Source organism: Dermacentor variabilis, chromosome 2 (genome assembly GCF_050947875.1).
Source record: "Dermacentor variabilis isolate Ectoservices chromosome 2, ASM5094787v1, whole genome shotgun sequence".
Taxonomy (NCBI): Eukaryota; Metazoa; Arthropoda; class Arachnida; order Ixodida; family Ixodidae; genus Dermacentor; species Dermacentor variabilis.
Genome location: NC_134569.1, coordinates 45,906,744 through 45,928,285, shown reverse-complemented (window position 1 = coordinate 45,928,285; position 21,542 = coordinate 45,906,744). Strand labels below are relative to the sequence as shown.

Here is a 21,542-nt window from a genome sequence, read left to right as displayed (position 1 = left end):
GTCCCACTCATCAGACATAGCAGCAGGTCTCTCAAACTGCTGAGGCATGAAGAACAGATTTGATATTAGCATGCAAGAGTTTTTAGAGGAAGCATACTTGCGTAGTTCCTCTGGTTTGTATGTCCTGAAAGGTATTCATATATTTCAGTGCGACCCCAAAGAACATTCAGCATTATCTTGATTGGGAGGTGCAATTGATCATGTCTTTACAAGGGGTGCAGATGTGTTAAAGGGACACTAATGCGAAACAATAAATCAGTTTAGACTAATGAAGCATTGTTTCAGAACCCTGCAGGCAGCCATTTCAAAAAGATAGTTTGATTATTAGATGAGAAAACGAAGGTGCAAGTATCAGTATTTGAATTTCGTGCCGAAACCCCAGCACCGGTACGTCAGCGTGACGTCAGGGATTCCAAAGTATGTTTTCACATTTGGGCAGCATTGGCTCAATAAAGGTTCCCGAAACTTGCCATGTTTAATATTTGGTTCCTTTAGAACACAATGTAGTCAATCTGTACCCCTATATATAAATAATAGGCCCTAGAAGATGCCATAAAAATCCATGACGTCACACCCACCAGGTGCGGGAACTTAAGTAGGCATTGCCACCCGTATTTCGTTCTTGCGCTTTTTCTGGCGTGAGAGTGGTGTTTTTGGTGTTGTAGAAGGGTAATTTGCTGATGCAGAAGACATCATTTTTCAATTTAGTGTCCCTTTAAATGTCTAGCATTAAGTTTCATATAGTACATGTACCTTTACTCGCAATTTTACCTGCACCAAGACACCAAAAGCATCCCAGTACTGAAAGTGTGATGGAAGTTGTCAAAAAGATTTGCATCCACCAATTCTGACAGCACAGATCTACAAAATCTTTTTATCAGAGAATAGACTTTCGAAATGGTATGTGGCTGTCTGCATGTCCCTTTTAATATAACAATTGGCTACTGCTTTTTGCTGCGATGGTACCAGGTCTCAGAACCTGTTAAATATTTTGTAGCCATTAGCTAACACCAGGTGTAACATGAATGCATCAGTTTGCTATATACACATGCATACACATTTTGCATCTATGTGTAAGGCACAAATAGATCCAGCTACACAATTATTTATGCTGTATGCACATATCATCCTTTATTATACCTAGAAGATGCAAGAAAAGAAAAAATGGCCTATGGAATGTGCGACATTCTTGCAGACATCGCAGCAAGCTCAAGGAAGGTATAAACCATCATCGCTGCTTCCCTGATGATTCTTTCAGTTTCCCAACGAGGACTTCATTCTTCCGGCATTCCTACACAAGAGAAAAAGTGAAAAAAAAATTATAACAACTCAAAGCTTCATAACACACGTTCACTGTGCAAGGCATGGTAGTTTGAATGAATCTTTTCTGTGCAAGCACTACACAGCTTCCATGCAGTTGGGATTCAAGTGACTATCTGAATTCCATTTAATAAGCATGACCATAGTTTAAACAGAACCACGAAACATATTGTGACAGACATTGCCACAGCCAACTCTGAAAGTATCCTAGCATGTTACGAGCCAACAACAGCAATCATTGCAGAAAAGTACAACAGAAAAGCAACACAAGCGAGCAGCGCAGTGAAGACGGTGTACCTCCTTGAACTCTTTGACTGTGCGGAAGTAGAGCCTCTGCTTGTCCACCAACTCGAGGAGGCTATCATGCAGTCTGTCACGTGACATCTTGGCCTCCTGTCTTTTCTTCTCCACCTGTGACAGCAACAGGAACATTGTGGATGGGATGCTTACTTATGCCTGAATAGGTGTACCCCAACACCAACTTTTTTGTAGAGGCCCGCAAGAGAAACGATTTTAACGCCAATAATGACACATGCTAAGTTATTGTGCACCTGGTACCCTCAAAGAATAAGTCGAAATTGCCCAAATTGTTCATTGTTAATTTTGACTGCATTCATAATTTTTCATGGTTTACTTACTAAGCACACAGCTCTCCCCCAGATCGCACACACTACAACTGCAGCAAATGGCTCATTAACGCCATAATGGTGAAATCAGCAAGGTGGAAAAGTAATCTTACCCAGGGTGACCAAGCAAATACCAGCCAAGTGTATAAACCTGCGAGCACTATTTTGGTAAATGTAACACATGGGCAAATGAGATGCAAAGAAATCACAAAGTAGAACACCTTTCACAATTAATAACTAAATAGCATGATCTCGAACTGCCACATATTTAGGCGCCAGAGATGACATACGGCTTCACACTAAGTGTACGGACTGAAATCATGCCAATATTACAGGTATTGGCGAAAACAGAAAAGAAGGATGGTAATATAGTTTGCCCTAACTCGTTTGTATTTCTCATGTCTACGATAGCATAGCATAGTGGGTGGAGTTGAGATAACAGTGGGCCTCTTTGATTTTCCACTTCTGGCTGCCTGCCGCCACCCATAGTCAGCCCCAGAGTGCCTTCACTTTTCTCAAGTTGTTCCGGCCACCGCGCGACGCACTTCCGCTACACGTCCGTTTTACTCGGGCTGGACAGTTCTGGCTACCCGCAGGCTGCCAGAACCAGCCAGGATGATTTTGGTCTGGCTTCTCTCTGGAAGTTCTCTGGCCAGCAGATGACAAGAAAAGGCGATGAGCTCTCACCTCCAACTTTGTAGGGACTTGACGGATTGTAACGCGGGTGCTTGAGGACTCTTACCTCGCTCAGCGAGCTGGCTAGTCACCTTCGGATTGCATTACTTCTAGCGTTATCTTTTTGAGGTTCTAACACGCCATACCACCTTGCGAGGCGATGCCATACAAGCAGCAGTGAACTATTTGAAGCTTTCTTTTGATTGTGTGTGTGTGTGTGTCGTGAAGGCTTTTTCCCAGCCGCGAACAGCGCTCCGTGCTCTCAATCATTTGTGCATGCTATCTGCATCATGTTTCACGCAAGTTGTTCTCTGCGAAGTTGTAGACGCTCTTTCCCACACATTACAGTGCCTTTTGGTTGATCTTTCTCTGGTGGTATACCTTTTCACATCTCTCACGTGTATGCGTGAATATTTCCTTTTTCTGCAGTTAGCAAAGGTGTTGCAGCTAGCACGTGTTCGCTCCGTCTCTCCATCGTATGCTTGGGTGGCAGCTCGAAAACGTATGTGTTTTAACTATAGGCCGTTGATGTTAAAGGAATGCACTGGTTGAGCAATGGCTACACGTACTAGCTTACTGCTCTCATGATCCACCAATACTATTTTTCATATGACACTTCTTGTGCTGGTCACAGGTGGCGTACATTCTCATATGCTAACCGCAGCCTCAGCTCCTTCAGCACAGGGGCAGAATAGAAGCACCATTAGCTGAAACAAACTTTCTGAAATCGAATTCAAGCATGTCGGCACGAAATTTTATGCGTATACAACGTACCCAATATCCTGCTTTTTCATGTCTTGTCAAATGACGACAAAACGCCAACTCATTAATGTCACCCGTAGCTGACGGAATCACTGCAAGGAGGTACCTTCGAGCGATCCTTCTCGTGATCACTTACGTGCGATTTTGAGTCCTGGCATCGGAGGCGTCGGAGGCCGTTTGTTGCACTGTGCAAAGTGACATGCCCAGTGCGTGTCCTTTGTCGACTAGTGTGAAATCTAGCAAAAGTGACCACATTCATGAATGCAACTACATATTTGAAAGCTGGAAACGCATAAATGGGCTGGCTACACTAAGCACATGCCAGCTGCTGCTATGCTGGTAGCATGTTTGTGCCTATCCCGCGGCCAGCTGTCTCAGCGTTTCATTTTGCAAACTTACGGCAGCTTTGAGTTGTCTATGGATACCAGCCCGTGTGACTTCCTATTAGTACCAGAACTAGCGGGCAGCAGGCTGTCAGAACTCCAAAAATCGAAGAGGCCCAGTAACTAGGACATACCTTTAGCCGGTTCTGCTTCACGCCTTCAACAATCTGCTCAAACTGTGCCAGGAACTGGTCTTTCGCTGCAGGGTTTGACATGGCTCTGCAAGCGCACAGAAAACACTCACTCTTTGCAGGGACAAGCGCCACAGAAATGTCACTGCCTTCGATAAACGTTGTGGTAGTTTTGAGATGTACACACTGTCACTCCCTTCTCTAGCCTTATTATCACAGTTTCCCTGATATTATTCAACATTGGTATTGTGGCTACATGAACCAATCCTTTTTTATGTATAGCACAGGCAAAATATACACAATGCCTTAAATGTATGTCATCCATAGAAACGCCATTAGTTCACTAAAGGCATCTTCGATTGTCATTTCACAGCAACCTGCAGCATGACAAAGGTTGTTTAAAACGCAGCTAAGCTTTATTTCGTTAACTGAGGGCCCTCTTAGTGACAATACAGCCTCATCAACACTTATAGGATCCAGTTTTTCTCAACCAGTGATGCCTTAAGTTCATCACAAGTTGACATAATGAATAAACAACAGAAAGTTAAAATTTCCTCTATTTTGTTTTTATCAGTCTTATTAACAATATCAAATCACAAAGCAAAATGATTATTCCTAAAAATGCCCGATGTCTTTCATTTCAGTGTTTTGTTTACATATTGCATACAATGGCACTTTTCATGGCGCTTAACCGCAGCTTATTGTATTTACACTAGGACTGTTCAAGATTTGAATTTCCATGTCTGTACTGACATATTGTGCAATTGTACCATCTTCCACGATTCTGAGAACAGACATCACGCTGTAAAAAATTATTTGCTTCAGTAATTGTGTACCTGTGACTTCAATATCACTAGTGAGAGCAATAGAAGTGGCTTATACTAAATGGTCGCATACGTGGCTTTCTATGCAAGACCTTGGAGCCAACACACCTTTTAAGGTAACAAACAGATATATTATTGAAGCTCTTAGCGCATATGCACTAAAAACAGATTACAAGTGTACGCAATGATTACTCATTGTATTGTTTAATTTTCAGTGTTTAGTAAAACAAAACTTTATTCGAAACCGCCAACAAGTTTAGAGTGCTATATGTTTGAATAGCAAGATAATAAAATACTTTATAAATAATAATGAAGATATGTCACAAGAAACAGTGGAACTAATCTGCCAGAGATACCTAAGGTCTGGCCAGGTGTTATCAAAGCATATTATGTCTTGCGTTCTTTTCAGGTAACTTGTGCATTCTAAGACGCATAATTCCTGTCAAATGTGAATATCACACTCGTTTGCAATCTTCTGCAGATAATGGCTACTTCAACACTCTAAATCCCACTTTTTGGTTGAAGAATTTAACAACTTCACAGGCAATGCAATGTAAATGGCATGCATAATCACTGCAGCAAAGTCTGTTCAGTTACAGCCGCTCACTTCTGTTATAGTACTGACACATGCACATTATTAATCTTTTTCTTGTGATCTTTTTTCGTCGGCTAATCACTCTCACAAGGTTATCGCTCGGCACAAGACGTGCCTACATGCATTGGAAGACTCCTGAATGCTATCACCGATTCTATAGTGAAAGAATCTTGCCTAATCAGACTGTACTGAGCGATAAATTTTTCAGAACGAACCAGAGGATAGACTGCATATTTCCATAAAGCATTCTTGACACTTGCAAGCAGAGGTGTAGAGACAATGTTTAAGGCCAAAATAAATTGACAAGTGTACACTGAGCACTGAGAGATGCAGATTCATATAGATTAACGTCAATCTTTAGCTGATATTTGAACAATGTGCAAGCTTACTGCATACTAAACTTACTCTGTGAAGTTTTCCAGCACTGAGTTAAGTAGGCCAATCTGAAACAGCAGCAGACAATACAAAGGTATCAATGAATAGCTAACTGTGCTACTCACCAATGTCTCTAAACCAAATACCATGAATTTATGCGTGCAAGTCCAACTCCAAATACGAGACAATGCTTAAACTGTAGCCAAACACAACGAGGGTTATTCCACACACCATGGATGCCATGGACTGGCAAACTTAACATATAGGCAAACTCCATGTATAGGTTCAGCTACGCCAAATTGAGGCATAGTTATTTTTCAGAAAAACTGTAACAGATTTTATTTTTAGCACACATAAATGTGGTACTAGAGAAACAAATACTGCTACGCAATGTATATCGTACATGGATATATAATATTAGGAAACAGCGTTAACAAATGTTTTTAAAGAAGTTTGGCAGCACTAGGCAACAAGCTGTCTGCAACATAGACGGACATGTTGAGTGTGTACCTTTCGATTAGTAGATATACTAATAGACCAAAACTGAACAAAAGCAATTGACAAACAGCACTGTGTTGGTGTGCTTTGCCTGCCTCCGTTCATTTTTTACATTACCAGAAATTTTATAATGAATTACCCAAGGCCCAAGCCCCAACACATACCTCTTTGTCCAAGTACATGCGAATGTCATCCAAGGTGTTGTAGAGTGTGAAGAACTGCTTTGTTTCTCGGTGCGTAGCTGCCACTGTCAGGGAGTGAAGACAGAAAACAGTTCAGTTCCTGTTCAATATGTGCCATGTAATGTGCTCAATACATTTCTGACTCGGCGTTTATTTTTCAGTCTATCATTTTATTTCACTTCATTTGTTTACTCTCAGGGCCATTTGGCATTACAAAGAGGCGTGAGTGATGGACAAAAACACATGCATGGAAGGCAGATTAATGAAGATGATGATATACACCAAACAGAAATCAGAAAATTAAAAGCACAAGTTATTAGCAGCTATAAAGATCGTAACAACGGGATATCATTATGATAAACTGCATCTGGTACTTATCTGCTCAATATATCTTCCTCTGTTAACACCATCTAAGATTCAAGACTCTTAGGCCAAATTCCTATCATAGGCCAAATTTCTATAATTTTGAAGCACTGATATATTTTCGCATGTACGGCCTACCATTGTATCTAAACACACAGCATCAGCCAGATGGTGCTGCGAATTTCTTCAATGATCACACCACTTTCGCTGGGACCAGCTGCTAAGGCTATGGAGGAAATGAAACAACATTCAAAATGTGAAAAGGTGGACCTGTGCTTCATCGCTAGCCTGAGTGTTACCTACTGAGATTTGCCCAGCCCAAAGCCCAATCCTGGGCATGTTCATGCTGCCATGGTTAAGTGCAACCCTGCCGAATCATTGTACCATGGTTAGCACAGTTTATTTACCATTTGCATATATTGGGCACCTTTGCTTTATGGTAAGCAATCTGAAGTAAAATCCACCCTTGCCTTAGGGTAAGCGATCTGAAGTATAATCACAAATGTAAGCTGTGCCTTTCCAATTTCGCTTCCTCTGATCACTAGGTTGGGTGTTCCGGCGCTGCTGTCAACTGTAAAAAGTTTCATAATAATGATAAGGATCTTATAACCCCATTACCCCAAACAAAACCCTAACTTTTCCTTTTTTTTTTTTTTTTTGATGTGAGCGTATAACCTATCAAAATTATTGCCTACAACATTCAAACTTTTTGAAAGGCAACTTGGCAGAGCTTCCAGTGCAATGCAAATCTCCAGGAAACTTTTCTTTCATATGTTGAATCCACACCGTTCCTACAGCGCAGTGCAACTTCACAGCAATGAGAAGCGCAATTGAATGCAAACTTTGCCAGCAAAAGTTGGCTTCACGGCAGCACACTATGCAATGCCGTGAAGCCGAATCTGAAGGCAAGTAACACAGTTAAACCTCTATATAACGAAGTCGGTAAAATCGGCAATTTGCTTCGTCACACCAAAATTTTGTTGACTTGAAATTAAAACTTTCTTGCAAATAACTACAGCCGCCGATACATTTTTCTTACACAGAAAGGAGCCGCATCATTTTTCGTATTATCGGGCAATCGAAAAAGCAAATTTGAATGAGAAAACAATTCATTTTGATAAATTTGGGAGTCGGCGACAAATTATATTGTTTCAGGCCACATATGCTGACGATATCTTCTCAAGGAGGTTAAAGAAAAGCTGCTGGACTGGACGCTCCCATAGCTTCTTACTGGAAAAGGTGAAGCCAATGCTTGCCCCTCCTTCACCTGAAATAGAGCCTTGTGAGGTGGTGTCCGCTTACAGATTAAGTGATTTGGCTCTGTTATTGTAATGCCAGGCAAATTAGAAAATAAAAGCTGGTTGTTCCCAATGAAAATAGCAATTTATTCTGAATATTGATGACGTTCTCCCCAATACAGGATGCCAAGATGTTCAGATTTCACTCTAAAACCAGTAATACAGAGATACACGTAGATAAGTATCTGTCTGGTAAAATAAGCCATGATTAACCAAGGAGGTTGATTAACTTGTGGGAAGTGTGCAAAAAGCAATTCTTCATCCTTTTTATCGTTTATTTATAGTTGTATCGTGCCCCTCCTGTGTCGCTTCACCTTTGGACATAGTTTCCACTCCAGCAGTTTTTCTTTAACCTCTTTGTATCTTCTCAGCAGTACGAATTAAGCGAAGCCAGCCACGCTTTCACGTGCATAACGCACCCTGCGGCTGATGGCATCGCTCACACTGGGTTGACGCTATCAGGAAAAGCACCGGCAGCGGGAAGCGAATGCTTTGTCAGCCTCTTGCTCCAACAGGTCACCAAACCTTGAGAGTACTCAACCTCCAATACCAAATGCGCAGTAATACAGCTTACATGGTTCCACGCCCTTTCGGCATGCCCACTCTTTGCATACGTGGCAAATTACCTCTAAAGCAGGGTGCGCGGCTGCGTATGCACTCAGCCGCGCTTACAGCCATGTGCAGCCACAACTGAGATGCGCACCAATTTATCTCACCCCCGCTCCGCGCCCCCTCCCGCACGCTTGAATGCGTTACGACAACTCACTCCCCTGCCCCTCTTTCCTTTTGCTCATGCAGGAAGGCAGAACTCGTGAAGCCACCATCTCTTTCTCTCACCTTCGCACACTTTCACTCGCACCTAAAGCACGCAGTGTGCGGGGCAAGATCAGATCTTATCGTACGTGAACTTCATACGGAACATGATGCGGCTTCAGTTTGGCGGTTGCTCTCGTCATGCGGCACGTGATCTGAGAGGCGCATTTGCCAACAACATCTTGTAATTCAATCATTTAACCGTCTGCGTCTGCGTAAGTTTCCATTTATTGTCTCGGCATACCTTTGCAGCCGCAGTGAAATTTCGTTATATTGAATTGGCATACAAACACACTTCGTTATTTTGAGGTTCTAAATGCATGGTGTTCTCTGAACAAGAGGTTATGCAAAGTTAAATACTTCGTTATATCGAAGTACTTATATCGAGGTACTGTACTTGGTATATCTGAATTTTTGGTGAATGTTATTCATGCGAGCCTCTCAAATGAATTCTTGCTAGTGTGTCTGCCTGTTAACGTAATTCCTTAAAGTTCGGCAGTATGGCTACTATAAATCACTAGTCAGGATCTCAATGCAAATCCTTGCAAGGCCTCAGTGACATCCCATACACTCACCTTGGCCGTACAGTTCAACGAAACGACGTTGATACTGATTCAACTCTGCACGGGATGGCACTTCATCAATCTTCCTTTGAATGGCTGCAATCTCCCTGTTCTTCTTAGCCTGCACACCCAGGCAAGAGAAACAGTTTCTCAAGCGCTGCTTTCTTGACCTTCAACCAAAGAAAAATCACGCAAGGCACCAAGGTGCCCAACACTTAGAGGCGAAAGGTACTGCAAATTACAAAAAGAACACTTATATATTTTACAGTCATAAATAGGACTGGCCCAACTGAGCTGTAGTTATGTCACACTATCCAAGCAGAGAAACCACAAGAGCAGGAGGTTTGAGAAAAATGTAAGCATTAAGCTCTGTAAAACAAGTGCATGCTAATATGATAGAATTTTGTTGTTTTATGAGTGTGAGTCAGAGTAGACTGTGCCATACAACAAGAACATATCATGAGAACTCAACAAACAAACACACCAAGGACAACATAGGGCAAATTACTTCTGCTTACTAAATGAATTAAATATATGATAAATTAATGGCAATGAAAGTGGATGAAAAAATAACTTGTCGCTGGTGGGGAATGATCCCACATCTTCGCATTATGCATGCGAAGGCGTGGGATCATTCCCCACCTGCGGCAAGTTCTTTTTTCATCCACTTTCATTGCCATTAATTTATCATATATTTAATTGATTTAGTAAGCAGAAGTAATTTGCCCTATGTTGTCCTTGGTGTCTTTGTTTGTTGGCTTCTCATGATATTCTTAATAAAGACCAGGCCCCTCGTTAACCCCCTTTCTTCTCGTTACAACAAGAACATGGGCATTGCACCATGTCTTGCGATTAGTTGCAACCAGTGAACACATGACAATTTCAAAATGTCACCTTCAACTCGCATGCAGCTGTCTCTAAAAGTTTTCCAACAGACACCACAAAATATACACCTTATGTTGCTAGGTAATCATGTGACGAGGGACAGAAGTACCCGACTTCAATATAGAATGTTGCCCACCAAGGCTACAAGGAGATCTCAATTTTTTTTCTTACTTTTACACTCTTATAACTTCTATGAAACCAGTTGAACGAGTACATGATTTGGGTCAATGTCAAGCTGAGGGCACAGTCAAGTAGACTAACCTATAATGTAGCTATTTATATGATTTAGATGATTTCTAATACTTACCTTAGGGAATAATTTTGCAAGGGTATCTATTTGTTTATTTAGAAGCCCTTTGACCAGAAAAAAGAAAATAAGATAAATGCAAGGCCACTATATAGTAGTGATACCTTTTAACATGCTAATGCCTTCTCTCTCTTTTCGCGTATGTGATTGGTCCCATTCAACGATCCACCCAGGGGTGAAGCATCACTCTGACCACTCACGATTTCAAAAAGTATGAAATCGCATTAGCACTGAAAAAGGCTTTGCTACAAAATAGTGGTCCAAGCAAAAGCTCAGTTGGATTGGCAGCATTGTGTGCGATGCGATTATGGGCCTTTATTCCTTATTTATTAAGTGGTCATTGTGGCCCCAAAAGAGCCACATTTACATACTTAACACATTGCATACAGTAAACGCTTGTTAATTCGAATTCCGCGAGGATGCTATGAAAATTCTAATAATACAAAATTCGAACTAATGAAAGTCAGAGAAAAAAATCGCTCGGTTAAGTCCCAACGTGGCGTGAGCACACGCACACACATGCTACGTCACATTGGCGTGAACAACATTGATATTTCAAAGCACTGGCATGGCCAACGTGGTCCGACGTGCCCGACGTTGAGACCATTTGTGCATTCGTCGCGCTGACTGGCACGGAGAAAAAAAAAATTTCACCGTATCGCCCGAAAATCGAAGCATCAATTGCGATAGCAAATTAGCAGATAGCTATATGAAGTAAGGATAGTAGTTTTATCGGCCGTATAAACTTGTAAACATTCACTGACTAACTAAATTAACAGATCGCAGATCGCTTTCAAGATACGACGCCCGCTTGGCCGCACCATAAGCAGCAGCTGCCAGAGAAGAACGTCCCCCCGTCCCTCCCTCGCGTCACCCCCGTGTCTCGCGCGCGACAGGAGAGGATGCGTTCCACCCCGCCTTCCTCGCTCGTGCAAGTGAGATTGAGCCACATTTGCTGGCTCCCTCTCGCACGCTTTCGCTCATACACAAAAAACACAGTGCATGGCAATGGTGTTATCGTCCTGTCCGCTGATGGAAAAAGCAAAGCTGTGCGACCTGCGTGGCGACGTCAGCGTTGCTAACGTGCTCCCTTGCAATAGCACTCTCCCCATCTACGATGGCACGGAGTTTGAATTATTGGTGGCGGTGCGGATTTCAGTGTGAATTAGCAGGATGTGTTACATATTGCTTTCAACACATTGTTGGACAGACTGTGGCGGCTACTTCGAATTATTCAAAATTTCCAATTAATGAGTTGTGAATTAACGAGCTTTTACTGTATTACACTTCCTACGCAATAATCATCACCAGAAACACTGCTTATTCTGTAGAGCACCATGAGCCGGGAGTGCCCACTCGTTGAATAGCAGTCTGCACTAGTGGTGGCACCACTAAAACTTTACAAGATTGGTAAAACATAAACACGTAATATTATGTACAACCTCATGGCAATAGCATGAAACAGCCAAGCTACAAGAAAAATAGTCGCAAAGTGAACCTAGAACACCCAGAACCCAAGAACTGAACGTGTAGTACAGCCCACAAGTAATCAACAAATGCTCATGTGGAGCCTGTATTCCCCATTATATTCTCAGGGAATCTGAACGAACCTCTGTTGTCAAACTACTTACAGACTAAAAGGCCTTTTTTTTTTCTGGGTTGCTCACCAGCAGCAGTCGCATGCGTTGCAGTCTCTCTCTTTCCTGCTGACACTGGGCCTCGACTTGGCTGTCCTCTGCATTGTTGCCAGCTGCCTGCTCTGGCTCTGGAGAAGCCACGAGCTCCTGCAGCCGCTGCATCTCTTGCCGGCAGCTGGCTCTGAAGCGAGCCTCCTGGTCGGCCAACTCAGCATTTATGCGCAGCAGCGTGCACAATTTCGCCAGCTGTGGCTCCTGGCTTCCAACACCCTCGGCAATGCGCTTAGCAGCCACACGCACTTCTTCAAGCTGAGCCTCAGCCTGCAGGACAAAGCAATGGTCATGCAAATGTGAATTAAAAATAGTTCATCAATCAATCAACCACGTAGTAAACCAATCAAAGAGTAAGTCAACTGTGACTTACTGAATGAACAAGTGAACATGCGTTTTGTTAGTCAAAAATAGCGACACTGATGGTATCACCTATGCAGTACTGTGGCACAGCAGACTTGATGCAAATTTGAGGAACTAGATTAATATATCGCAAGTAATCGTAAACAAACAGCTGTAAAGCCATAATAACAGTAGAGCCATAGCCTTATCACATTTTATGCTTTATTAACCCAATCAATCGTCTTGTTATTCAAGTCAGTTATTCAACTCAATATAAAAATCGTAATTAACTCAGTTCAGTAATGGATTTGGCAGTCAAGTAATGAATTGGCTCAAAGAGTAAGTGGCCTGGTCTCTTACAAGTGATAATGAGAAGTAAGTAATAAGATCCGTTCTATAATTTGATGATGATGCTCACAGTACGTTAGAGCATACACATAACAAGTGAAACATAATAAGGTTGGCAAGGTGCAACACAACTGTAGAGAAGGTGGTAGCTACCACTGACCAGTAAACAGCACACTGAGTTATTACGACATCAACATGGTAAATACATTTCTTCAGAAGTACCTTTTATTTATCCTTCTAACATTTTGCCCTTGAAGTCTTGCATCAAAGTATCACTATCTCTGGCAGAAAGAAGACATGTGAAACTGTAAATGGGCTCACACATAGACAGAAAGGAACCCACCTCTTTGTCTTCCTTCTGTAGCAGCTCATACTCCTCACGCAGCTTCTCAAGCTGGTCCTGACCCTGCCCACAAACAATATACAAAAATGCTACATATAAATACCGCTGGTTGAACTGAAACATGTTTCAGTGCTCTGCAGTGAAGAATATATTTTGCACTGGTGGATTCAGAGCAAGTTCAGGTTTTCCTCAGGTTACCAAGATCAATTCACTCCATGCTGAAACGCTATCTCTTGCTCAACAGAATATGTTCAAATGCAGGGTCTTCAGCATGTAATGTTTCCAGCTGCTAGCTGTGCATGCAACAACTTTCATCACTATCTATCACAGATCCTGGCATATTTGGATATGCAATATCCTAGCCTGATCCGAGAGTGTGCTCAAGCATTCAGGTCACTCCTGCAAAACGACTAGTAGAACTTGCCATATATATTATCATATATATCATATATATATGAGCTATGCCTTCCTTTGCAGCACAATGCAAGTGGGCCTAAAATTAGGAGGTATGCTTAACAAATATATGGAGCTTGAAGGGACATCAGAGTGAAAACACAAAAATAGTTTACGCCTGTGGTTTACTACCCAAAAACACTGCCTAAACTTTTTAAATGAGAAGGTACTGATTAGGAGCAAAAGAAACAAAGGCCTAACTTGAATTTCTTAACTCCGTACCTGCACCCAGCGAAGAATGGCATCATTATGATGACACAGATTTCACAGTATTTTCAATAATTTTGGTCCTTTTTACATCTTCTTGCACACAGACTCCACATAAGGATTCGCTGAAGCTACTGGTAAATTATTGTGGTCTGCCTATGAGGAAAATTGTGGTCAAGTGGAATGCAATATTCTGTTTTAGGCATTTAAAACATTGCACTGTTCAAGAACAAACGAAGATATAGATACTACTGAGCATTTCTTTTTAAGTCCTGTTAGCTCAATTGTGATGGCCAACAAGCTTGTTTATGCAGCTCTGTCTAAGTGCTTATATGCCAAGTTAATTTGTTCATCTCTAGGAGTATACTCCACATTTTGATGGCACAATGCAATATATTCGCTACGTGTATGAGCTTAGGGAAAACAGCAAACACCCACCTTTTGCAAAAGCTCTTTTTTGGCTTCTAGCTGCTTTTGCACAGAGCTGAGCAGCCTTGCATGCCGGGCAACACCAGGCATCTGGATCATTGGCTGCAAGCACAACGCAGTGCACAAAAAAAAAACATTAGGCAACCCACAGAGAGCAACGTGACCTCACTGCATGCAAGTAGCCCAAAAGGAAGGTAGCTCACCCTTCGCTCCAAGTCTTCAGCAATTTCGCGAGCTTCAGCAGCTTGCTTCTGTACAATGTTGCCCACAGACTTGGCAGAGAGTCGCCCCTGCACACACAAGAGCAAGTGGCCTTTCAGGAGTGGATGTGTTGTGCACCAAGATCAGGTCTTTATGCCAAGTGCTCCACGGGCTGTGACTCTGACTGCACTTATTGGAACAATGTTGCCCCTTTGTAGCTGATTACAAAGACGGCGCCGAATAAAACAGCACACGAAGAAGGGAGACACGAGACAAGCAAGTGTTTATTCGGCGCCGTCTTTGTAATCATGCTTAACCAACTAGCCCACCAGCACATGCTCAGTGCCCTTTGTAGCTGTAACTGTGTCTGTAAGCTCTATGCAGGTCAGCCTATTCTGCACCCAGACATTGATGTTTAGATGCCTCAAGACGGATTCTATTGCACCAGCTGTGTTGAAAACTAAAGAAAGGTAACAATACTCAAGACAACTAAGTTCATCCTCATTATAACGAAGACATATTTAATAACGAAAATACCTGCTTTATATCCAATATTCATTATAAGCATGAATTCATTACACACTGACACTGGTGAGAAAATATTTGGATTCTTTATATTTGTATCCGATAATTCATTATATCCTTGTTCGTCATGTTGAGATACAACAGTAGTACGAATGGGCAATGCTTCACATGACTGTTGTGTCAAAATGTAGCTTCGATGGAGAGGAACTAACCTTATACTGATTGGATGATTGAAGAACAAATACTTTTTACATGAAAATTTTCTCATAATGATGCTGGAAATACGGGTGATTGATTGATGGGGTTTAACAACTAAAAGCAATGCAGATGCTTATAGCTGTGGACTCTGAATTAATTTTGAGCAAGACAAATTCTTTTAACACCTTCACTGCAATAGCACTTCTTGAAGTTTCATTTCATGTTCGTGATGCCCAGCAGTGGGTCACTTGTCATATTCTTCTAGTGTGTCGTGACCTACCGGTGAGACACCCGGAAGTTGTGCTCCTTTGAAAGCCTCTCAAGGTGCAGAGAGATGGTGCCACTACACATCAGATTAAAAGCAACAAGAATTTTTCCTTTCCGCTGGTTTCCATCAAAGGCGTTGCTTGTGCATGCAAGAGAGCCCGGCAGAGTCGCACAGAGGGTATAACTGCTGTCACCTGCCCATGATCCACGTCCCAGTGAACGTGTTAATGTGCAGCCAAGGTGCGGTACACAGGCATTTTCGCATCCTGCCCCCAAGGAATGCATCTGCCATGACAACGAATTAAAAAATTTAAATTAAATTCCGGGGTTTTACGTGCCAAAAGAACAATCTGATTATGAGGCACGCCATAGTGGGGAGGCTACGGATTAATTTTACCACTCGGGGTTCTTTAATGTGCCCCAATGCACTGTACGTGGGCGTTTTTGCATTTCGCCACCATCGAAATGTGGCCGCCGCAGCCGGATTTCGATTCCACAATCTCGTGCTTAGCAGCGCAACATCACAGCCGCTAAGCCACTATGGTGATGGTGGGTACAACAAGGAATCGCACCCACGACCTTATGGTCAGCAGCAGATTGCTAAGGCCACTAAGATATTGGGACATTACAGACATTTGCATGCTTGACGAGCACTCACCTCTGCAGAAGCAAGAGGAGCCATGTTGCTCAGAATCACCTCAGATTCCTGCAAAACCATAATGATTGAGTTTCATAAATGAACATGTTAAACATACCGAAATTCACTCAAGTTCACTCCTGCCTTTTGATTGCCTATATCAAAGAGAAACAAGACTGCTGTCAAAAATTCATTCTGGTCTTTGCTAATGAAGAACACATGCTTTGACATCTTAAAGCATGCAAGAGTTTATTTGCTCTTGGTGGACACGGATTGCTGTTTCAGAAAGTGGTCATATCAATCATGAGCTTGAAGTGTATCTTAATTTTTTTTTCTGTCAAATTATTTGTTTGAATTAGAAAATAATGCAAGGCTAGATGTGCAAGCAAGGCTGGATGCGTAATTATGTAAATATCAGACAAAGTGTAATGTAATGAGTTTTAGGGATGAATACCTTGCAACGAGCATTATCATTAAGACTTCGGCTAAATGAACACGACTACATTAGTGCCTTGTTTCAATTCCATGATTGCCACATGTCTCTTAATGTAAATGATTAAAAATACAGTGAAATTTTGTTTACTTAAAAGGGCCCTGAACTACTCTTTATTGAAGTGGAGAAAGGCATATGAAGTGAAAATAGGCTATTTCAGAAATATCCTGTCACAAAAAGTACTTCAATGCATTCAGCAAAAGTGGATTTATTGGCAATCAAACACAGCCTTTGCTGTGCTCCCATTCTTTTTCCAATGCCTTGCACTGCGAAGGCTATGGCGTAGTGGGGCATGACCACAATGCTCCGCCTTCTAAATGTCACTGTGGTGCTCGGCTCAAATTTCATTTTGGATGTTAACGTAGATGCCATGACTTCCGCCTTTGGTGCGTACGGTGTGCTAAACGTAAGCCAAACGCGGTTGTTCTCAGCGGGCCGCAGTGCGCTTAGCCAGTAAACTCGTGGTGGCACCCCGCGGCAGTTGTGGTATCTATGCTACGTAGCCGACCTGACCGCAGCTTGATGTCAGCTAACGGCCAATAACAGCCGTCTAAGGAAATGACGAAATAGTGCGTCGGATGATGAAATAGTGTGCCTAGAAGTAAGTGAGGACAGGACCTTATTTTTAAAAGAGAGCGTTTGAGAGAAAGGTGACTTCAAGATCCACTTGCAAGCTCCATGCACCACTTGCAACAGCAAAACTTGGCTGAGATGTTTACAGCAGCGTATGCTACCCGCGGACTATGTTATTTCACCAAGCCTGAGAGGTGGTTCAGGACCCCTTTAACTGAACAATGCTATTTTTTCTTAACAATTTATGCCTGCCTTTTCAAGTAATCCACCTGCAGTGGTGAAACTGCACTACTTGTCCCCAAGCAAAAAAATAAATAAATGTGGCATGGTATATTTCATACACACCTGCTGGGACTGGTCGCCCTCAGGCCCCTTCATTCGATGCGCAACAGAGCCATACTCAAGTAAAGTGGCCTGAACCTGGGCAGCTTCTGTCTTCAGTGTGTGCCGAGCATGGTGGCGGTAGCGACGCCGCGGGCGGTACCGCTCCTTTAAAACAATATTTCAAAAAACAGTAAGTAACAAGGACAAATTATTGCATTACCCTGCATCAGATACGCTGTGCAACATGGCCCAAAACCTTTACAAGGTGTTATGAAAACATGAACAAAATAGGTAGTTTGGCTTCTTTTCGAAGAACACAACCACTGCCATCCACCACTGCTTTCACAGAAAAAAGAGAGTGCAAAGTTCTTCAAACAAGTTTTCGTGCAGAGGTGCACAATCAGCTGATTAGACACCCTGCAGCTGAGAGCACAAACTTACCTGTAGAATACCATATGCATTCGAAAAGGCAGCGGCAGACTGCACCCTGCCAGATGTATCCTTGCCAGATGTATCCTTGCAGAAAAAAAAAAAGAATGAAGCTATTAGGCCTCATATGAATATGCGGGCCAATAGTAAAGCAAGCAGATATTCCCGACACCAAGACAGGATGGCAGGAGGTATGATGTAGTGGAGGAATATAGGCTAGCAGCTACAGACAGATGTAGCCCAAACTTAAACATGAACAGGCCAAAATAAAGCAAAGCAAGCATACTTGTATGACCAGCACAAAGCTACATTGCAGCATTTTGCAAACAAGAGCACCTCCGAGATAGCAACACCGCACCTATGAACATGCACAATATATCCCATAAGAATCAAGGTAACCAAGACTACACTTTGTATCAATTCCCATTCCATTTTCCTTTCCTTTCTTCTTCTAATATGTCACATGAATTGGCTGACCTTGTGTTTATTAATGGCAGCATGGCAGTGTCTAGTGACAAAGAGTAAAAATAATGGAAACTGAAACAAATCGATAATATAATATGACCCCTTATCACTTTAGTTAGTACTAATGTACTTGTGGCAACATGCCCTAGTGGCACTGTGAGAGTCGGTACATTTGCCAGTTTCAGTCGCCAGGCCAAAGCTGAGCCTGCTGCTACAACCCAAGACCACCACCACAAATTTTGATAGGCAGGAGAAGCAAGGTACTTACGACAGAGCCATGAGTCTTATTGAACAGGTAGACAGCATACTCGCGGTGAATGTCCTCAGTTTCTGCCTTTGTTTCAATGGCCTTTTTCACAAGCCACTAAAGGAAGAGAAATGGAGGAAGAGAAGGTGCATATTTCAGATTACAAGAATGCACACTTGTGTACGGAGGACGAGGAAAGTTGTTAACAGCATTATCTTGTGTAGTTTTCTTCGCAGATGTGTAGTACCATCTGCAAAAGCTCATGGCATGCAGGTGACATTAAAAAAATCCAATTTCCTTCAAAGCTGGAGCATGTAGCTTGGAATTCTAAGTCGCAGTCTGAGTTTGTGCAGGTAGGCAATGCAGTATATATGTGTGTGTGTGTGTGTGTGTGTGCTTTCCCATTCCACAGATGCTGCAAAAAGTTCATTTTTCTTGCATCCTCTCACATACCGAAATCCTTTACCACTATTAGCGCAATGCATTACATTTTACACAGACTGGTGAATGCACTGAAATTTTGAAGCTTTGCAATGGTTATTGTGTTGCGAGTTGCTGAGTGGTTTATTCAAAGCAATGTGCCAGTTCAGCATGCATTCAATGATGATAAATTGACTTACGAGGCACGATGATATATGGGCATGCATGTCGTACGGGCTGAATGAAATATGTGCATGGTACTCCCTAGTTATCACTTTACATACTTAGGATGCGTCTCAAACCACAAGTGCAGCATATACATAAGTGGATTTATAAGTGGGTTAGACATGCGCGGCTCAAATTAACACAGCAAGAAAAAGAGGAAGTTCTGTGGTTAACATGCATGTCCATATTACATTTTCCCAGCATAAACAGCTTGGCAGTGTACCTCCCAGCACTACAATTTCAATGAAAATGAAGACTCTCAATGACTGAATCTTTAGCAATGTGTTTGTATTTTTGTACCACACGCGTCCAGTTTGAGAAACTTTTTAATTGCTCTACATTGCATAATTTTCACTTTTTGCCTGTGTGCACGACAGGTGATGTGCAGTGTGCGCGATCGTCGCCACATAATGCTGAAATGCAAACGGGCGAATTTTGTGCAGTTGATATTTGGTGATTGGCCGGGCACACTAACTTGATTAATCTAGCTGTGATGGCTGGTTGAGATATGAACAGCCGTCATATCCCATCTTCCCGGCGACTTGTGCCTACAGCTCTCGCTGCTACATATAGAAATGAAAAGCACACGTTTATCATATTGCAACAACTCACTTGAATCACGGGAAATATATGATCGAAGTCCGAGCCCTGTATCTGATGGGGTTCGATCCTATGCGGACATTTCATCCGAAGCAGCACTCGCACAATCTTCTCGGTCAGTGATCTGTCAAAGACAAAGTGTACCTATGACAGGAGTCGAGAATCATCACGTTACCAAACTACTAAAGGAGCTTCACCTACATCTTTTGACCGATGCTGAGGTTCTCATTAAATGGAAGGTCGACATCGATGTCCACAGCGCAGACTTCTATGGCCCATGCCATGCCACCGACAATCTACACACGCAGTGAACGAGTAGCTGAAGGGCAGTACGGTTGGAAAAGCATAACAACGGGCGCTTGAATGAAGAACAGTTTATTACCTTATCGAAAGACGATATTCCTTTAATTCGAGCACGAAAGTAACCGGCCGCAACAAGCAGCTCACTAATTTCTTGCATCTTGTCGTTTTGATCGCCTTGAGTCTGCATTGAACAAGAAGCAAAATAATGACGAAGGCAATCGTTTGGTGCATTTGCTTTATTCGCGAGCACATCAGTGTTAAACATACTGGAGCAAAGTATAGCAAGCCACTGCAAATTAACCACAGGAAGTGATTAGGATAACCAAGACGAAACTATAGGCAGAATTATTTCGACTAAGCGTCAAGCTCTGGTTACCTTCACGAGTGCAGAATCCATGGTGTGCAACGGATGAACAGGGCGAGGGAGATTTGACTTTATTACAATAACGATCTAGATTTTATAAACATGGATCAACTCGTCAGAGTCGCAAATCTCCCGGCCAATGCAAACGCCCCTCAGGGCGCCAACATCGCTTCGTATTGATAACAATGATATTTGTCGTTGAGGGCGCCACAGATTAACAAAAAGATCGGTTGAGAAACTCGGCCTTCAGCTTGTGAGTAGTTCCAAGACAAAGGCGTACAGTCGAAACACCCAAAGGGCAAGTACTTCGTATATGACAACTCAGCACTCGATGTCAATGCTCCGCACGAATAAAAGAAAAAAATAGTGGCAGGTGGACGAACGGGCCAGCGGAGCAAGGCCGGAAAACGGAACCGGCGCTGATGGTGCGACACCGAAGTCGGTCATGTGTTGGATGACCGCGCTCCCATTGGACGCGGCATCGCACGAGCATAGCCCTAAGCGCTGATTGGGCGCAGTCTATCGTCTGTTTTTGCGTTCCCTTCGTCACCAGAGGGTAAAAGTGAAACATAAACAATGATACGGCCTGAGAAACGTGCTCGTCGAGGCGTCGCCTGCGCGATAAAGACGACGTAGAGTTGCACCCGAGATCGCGCGTGCGGAGTTTCCCGGCCAAAGGTAACTGATATACTACGAACCCGCGGCCGACGACGAAGGGGCATCATCCGCGCGGCCCCTGAACGCTCGGTGCATCTCGCGCGTCGGGACTCGGCAGCCTGCTGACCCATTGTCAGGCGTGTGACTTGTCAATCGCGCCACTCGACAGAGGTGAACGCTCAGATCTGTTACGTCACCGAGATC

General features: G+C 42.8%; 1 protein-coding gene across 2 annotated transcripts; it reads right to left on the bottom strand.

Annotated features, from left to right (window-relative positions):
- Positions 1-1,098: 1,098 nt before the first annotated feature.
- On the bottom strand, positions 1,099-21,518 carry fidipidine (coiled-coil domain-containing protein 93). Of its 2 annotated transcripts, none has more exons than XM_075680328.1 (18): positions 21,380-21,518; positions 20,397-20,498; positions 20,216-20,310; positions 20,027-20,138; positions 18,791-18,886; positions 18,070-18,144; positions 17,650-17,793; positions 16,260-16,307; positions 14,614-14,700; positions 14,420-14,512; positions 13,322-13,384; positions 12,268-12,558; positions 9,421-9,529; positions 6,354-6,436; positions 5,722-5,759; positions 3,901-3,985; positions 1,618-1,731; positions 1,099-1,291 (listed from the first exon to the last, which is right to left on the bottom strand). In XM_075680328.1, exons 1-18 carry the CDS (start codon positions 21,467-21,469, stop codon positions 1,229-1,231), a joined length of 1,788 nt encoding a protein of 595 aa, XP_075536443.1. In that variant the 5' UTR covers positions 21,470-21,518; the 3' UTR covers positions 1,099-1,228. The 2 variants fall into 2 exon arrangements, with proteins under 2 accessions (XP_075536443.1, XP_075536444.1); XM_075680329.1 differs by lacking the exon at positions 21,380-21,518 and adding an exon at positions 20,694-21,089.
- Between the last annotated feature and the right edge of the window lie 24 nt (positions 21,519-21,542).

Coding starts and splice junctions, on each gene's coding strand:
- fidipidine (XM_075680328.1), bottom strand. CDS start 21,469: ATGGGTCAGCAGGCTGCCGAGTCCCGACGCGCGAGATGCACCGAGCGT. Junction 20,311..20,396: donor GAATATCGTCTTTCGATAAG/GTAATAAACTGT, acceptor CTGCGTGTGTAG/ATTGTCGGTGGCATGGCATG. Junction 1,732..3,900: donor TGAAGCAGAACCGGCTAAAG/GTATGTCCTAGT, acceptor TTGCTGTCACAG/GTGGAGAAGAAAAGACAGGA.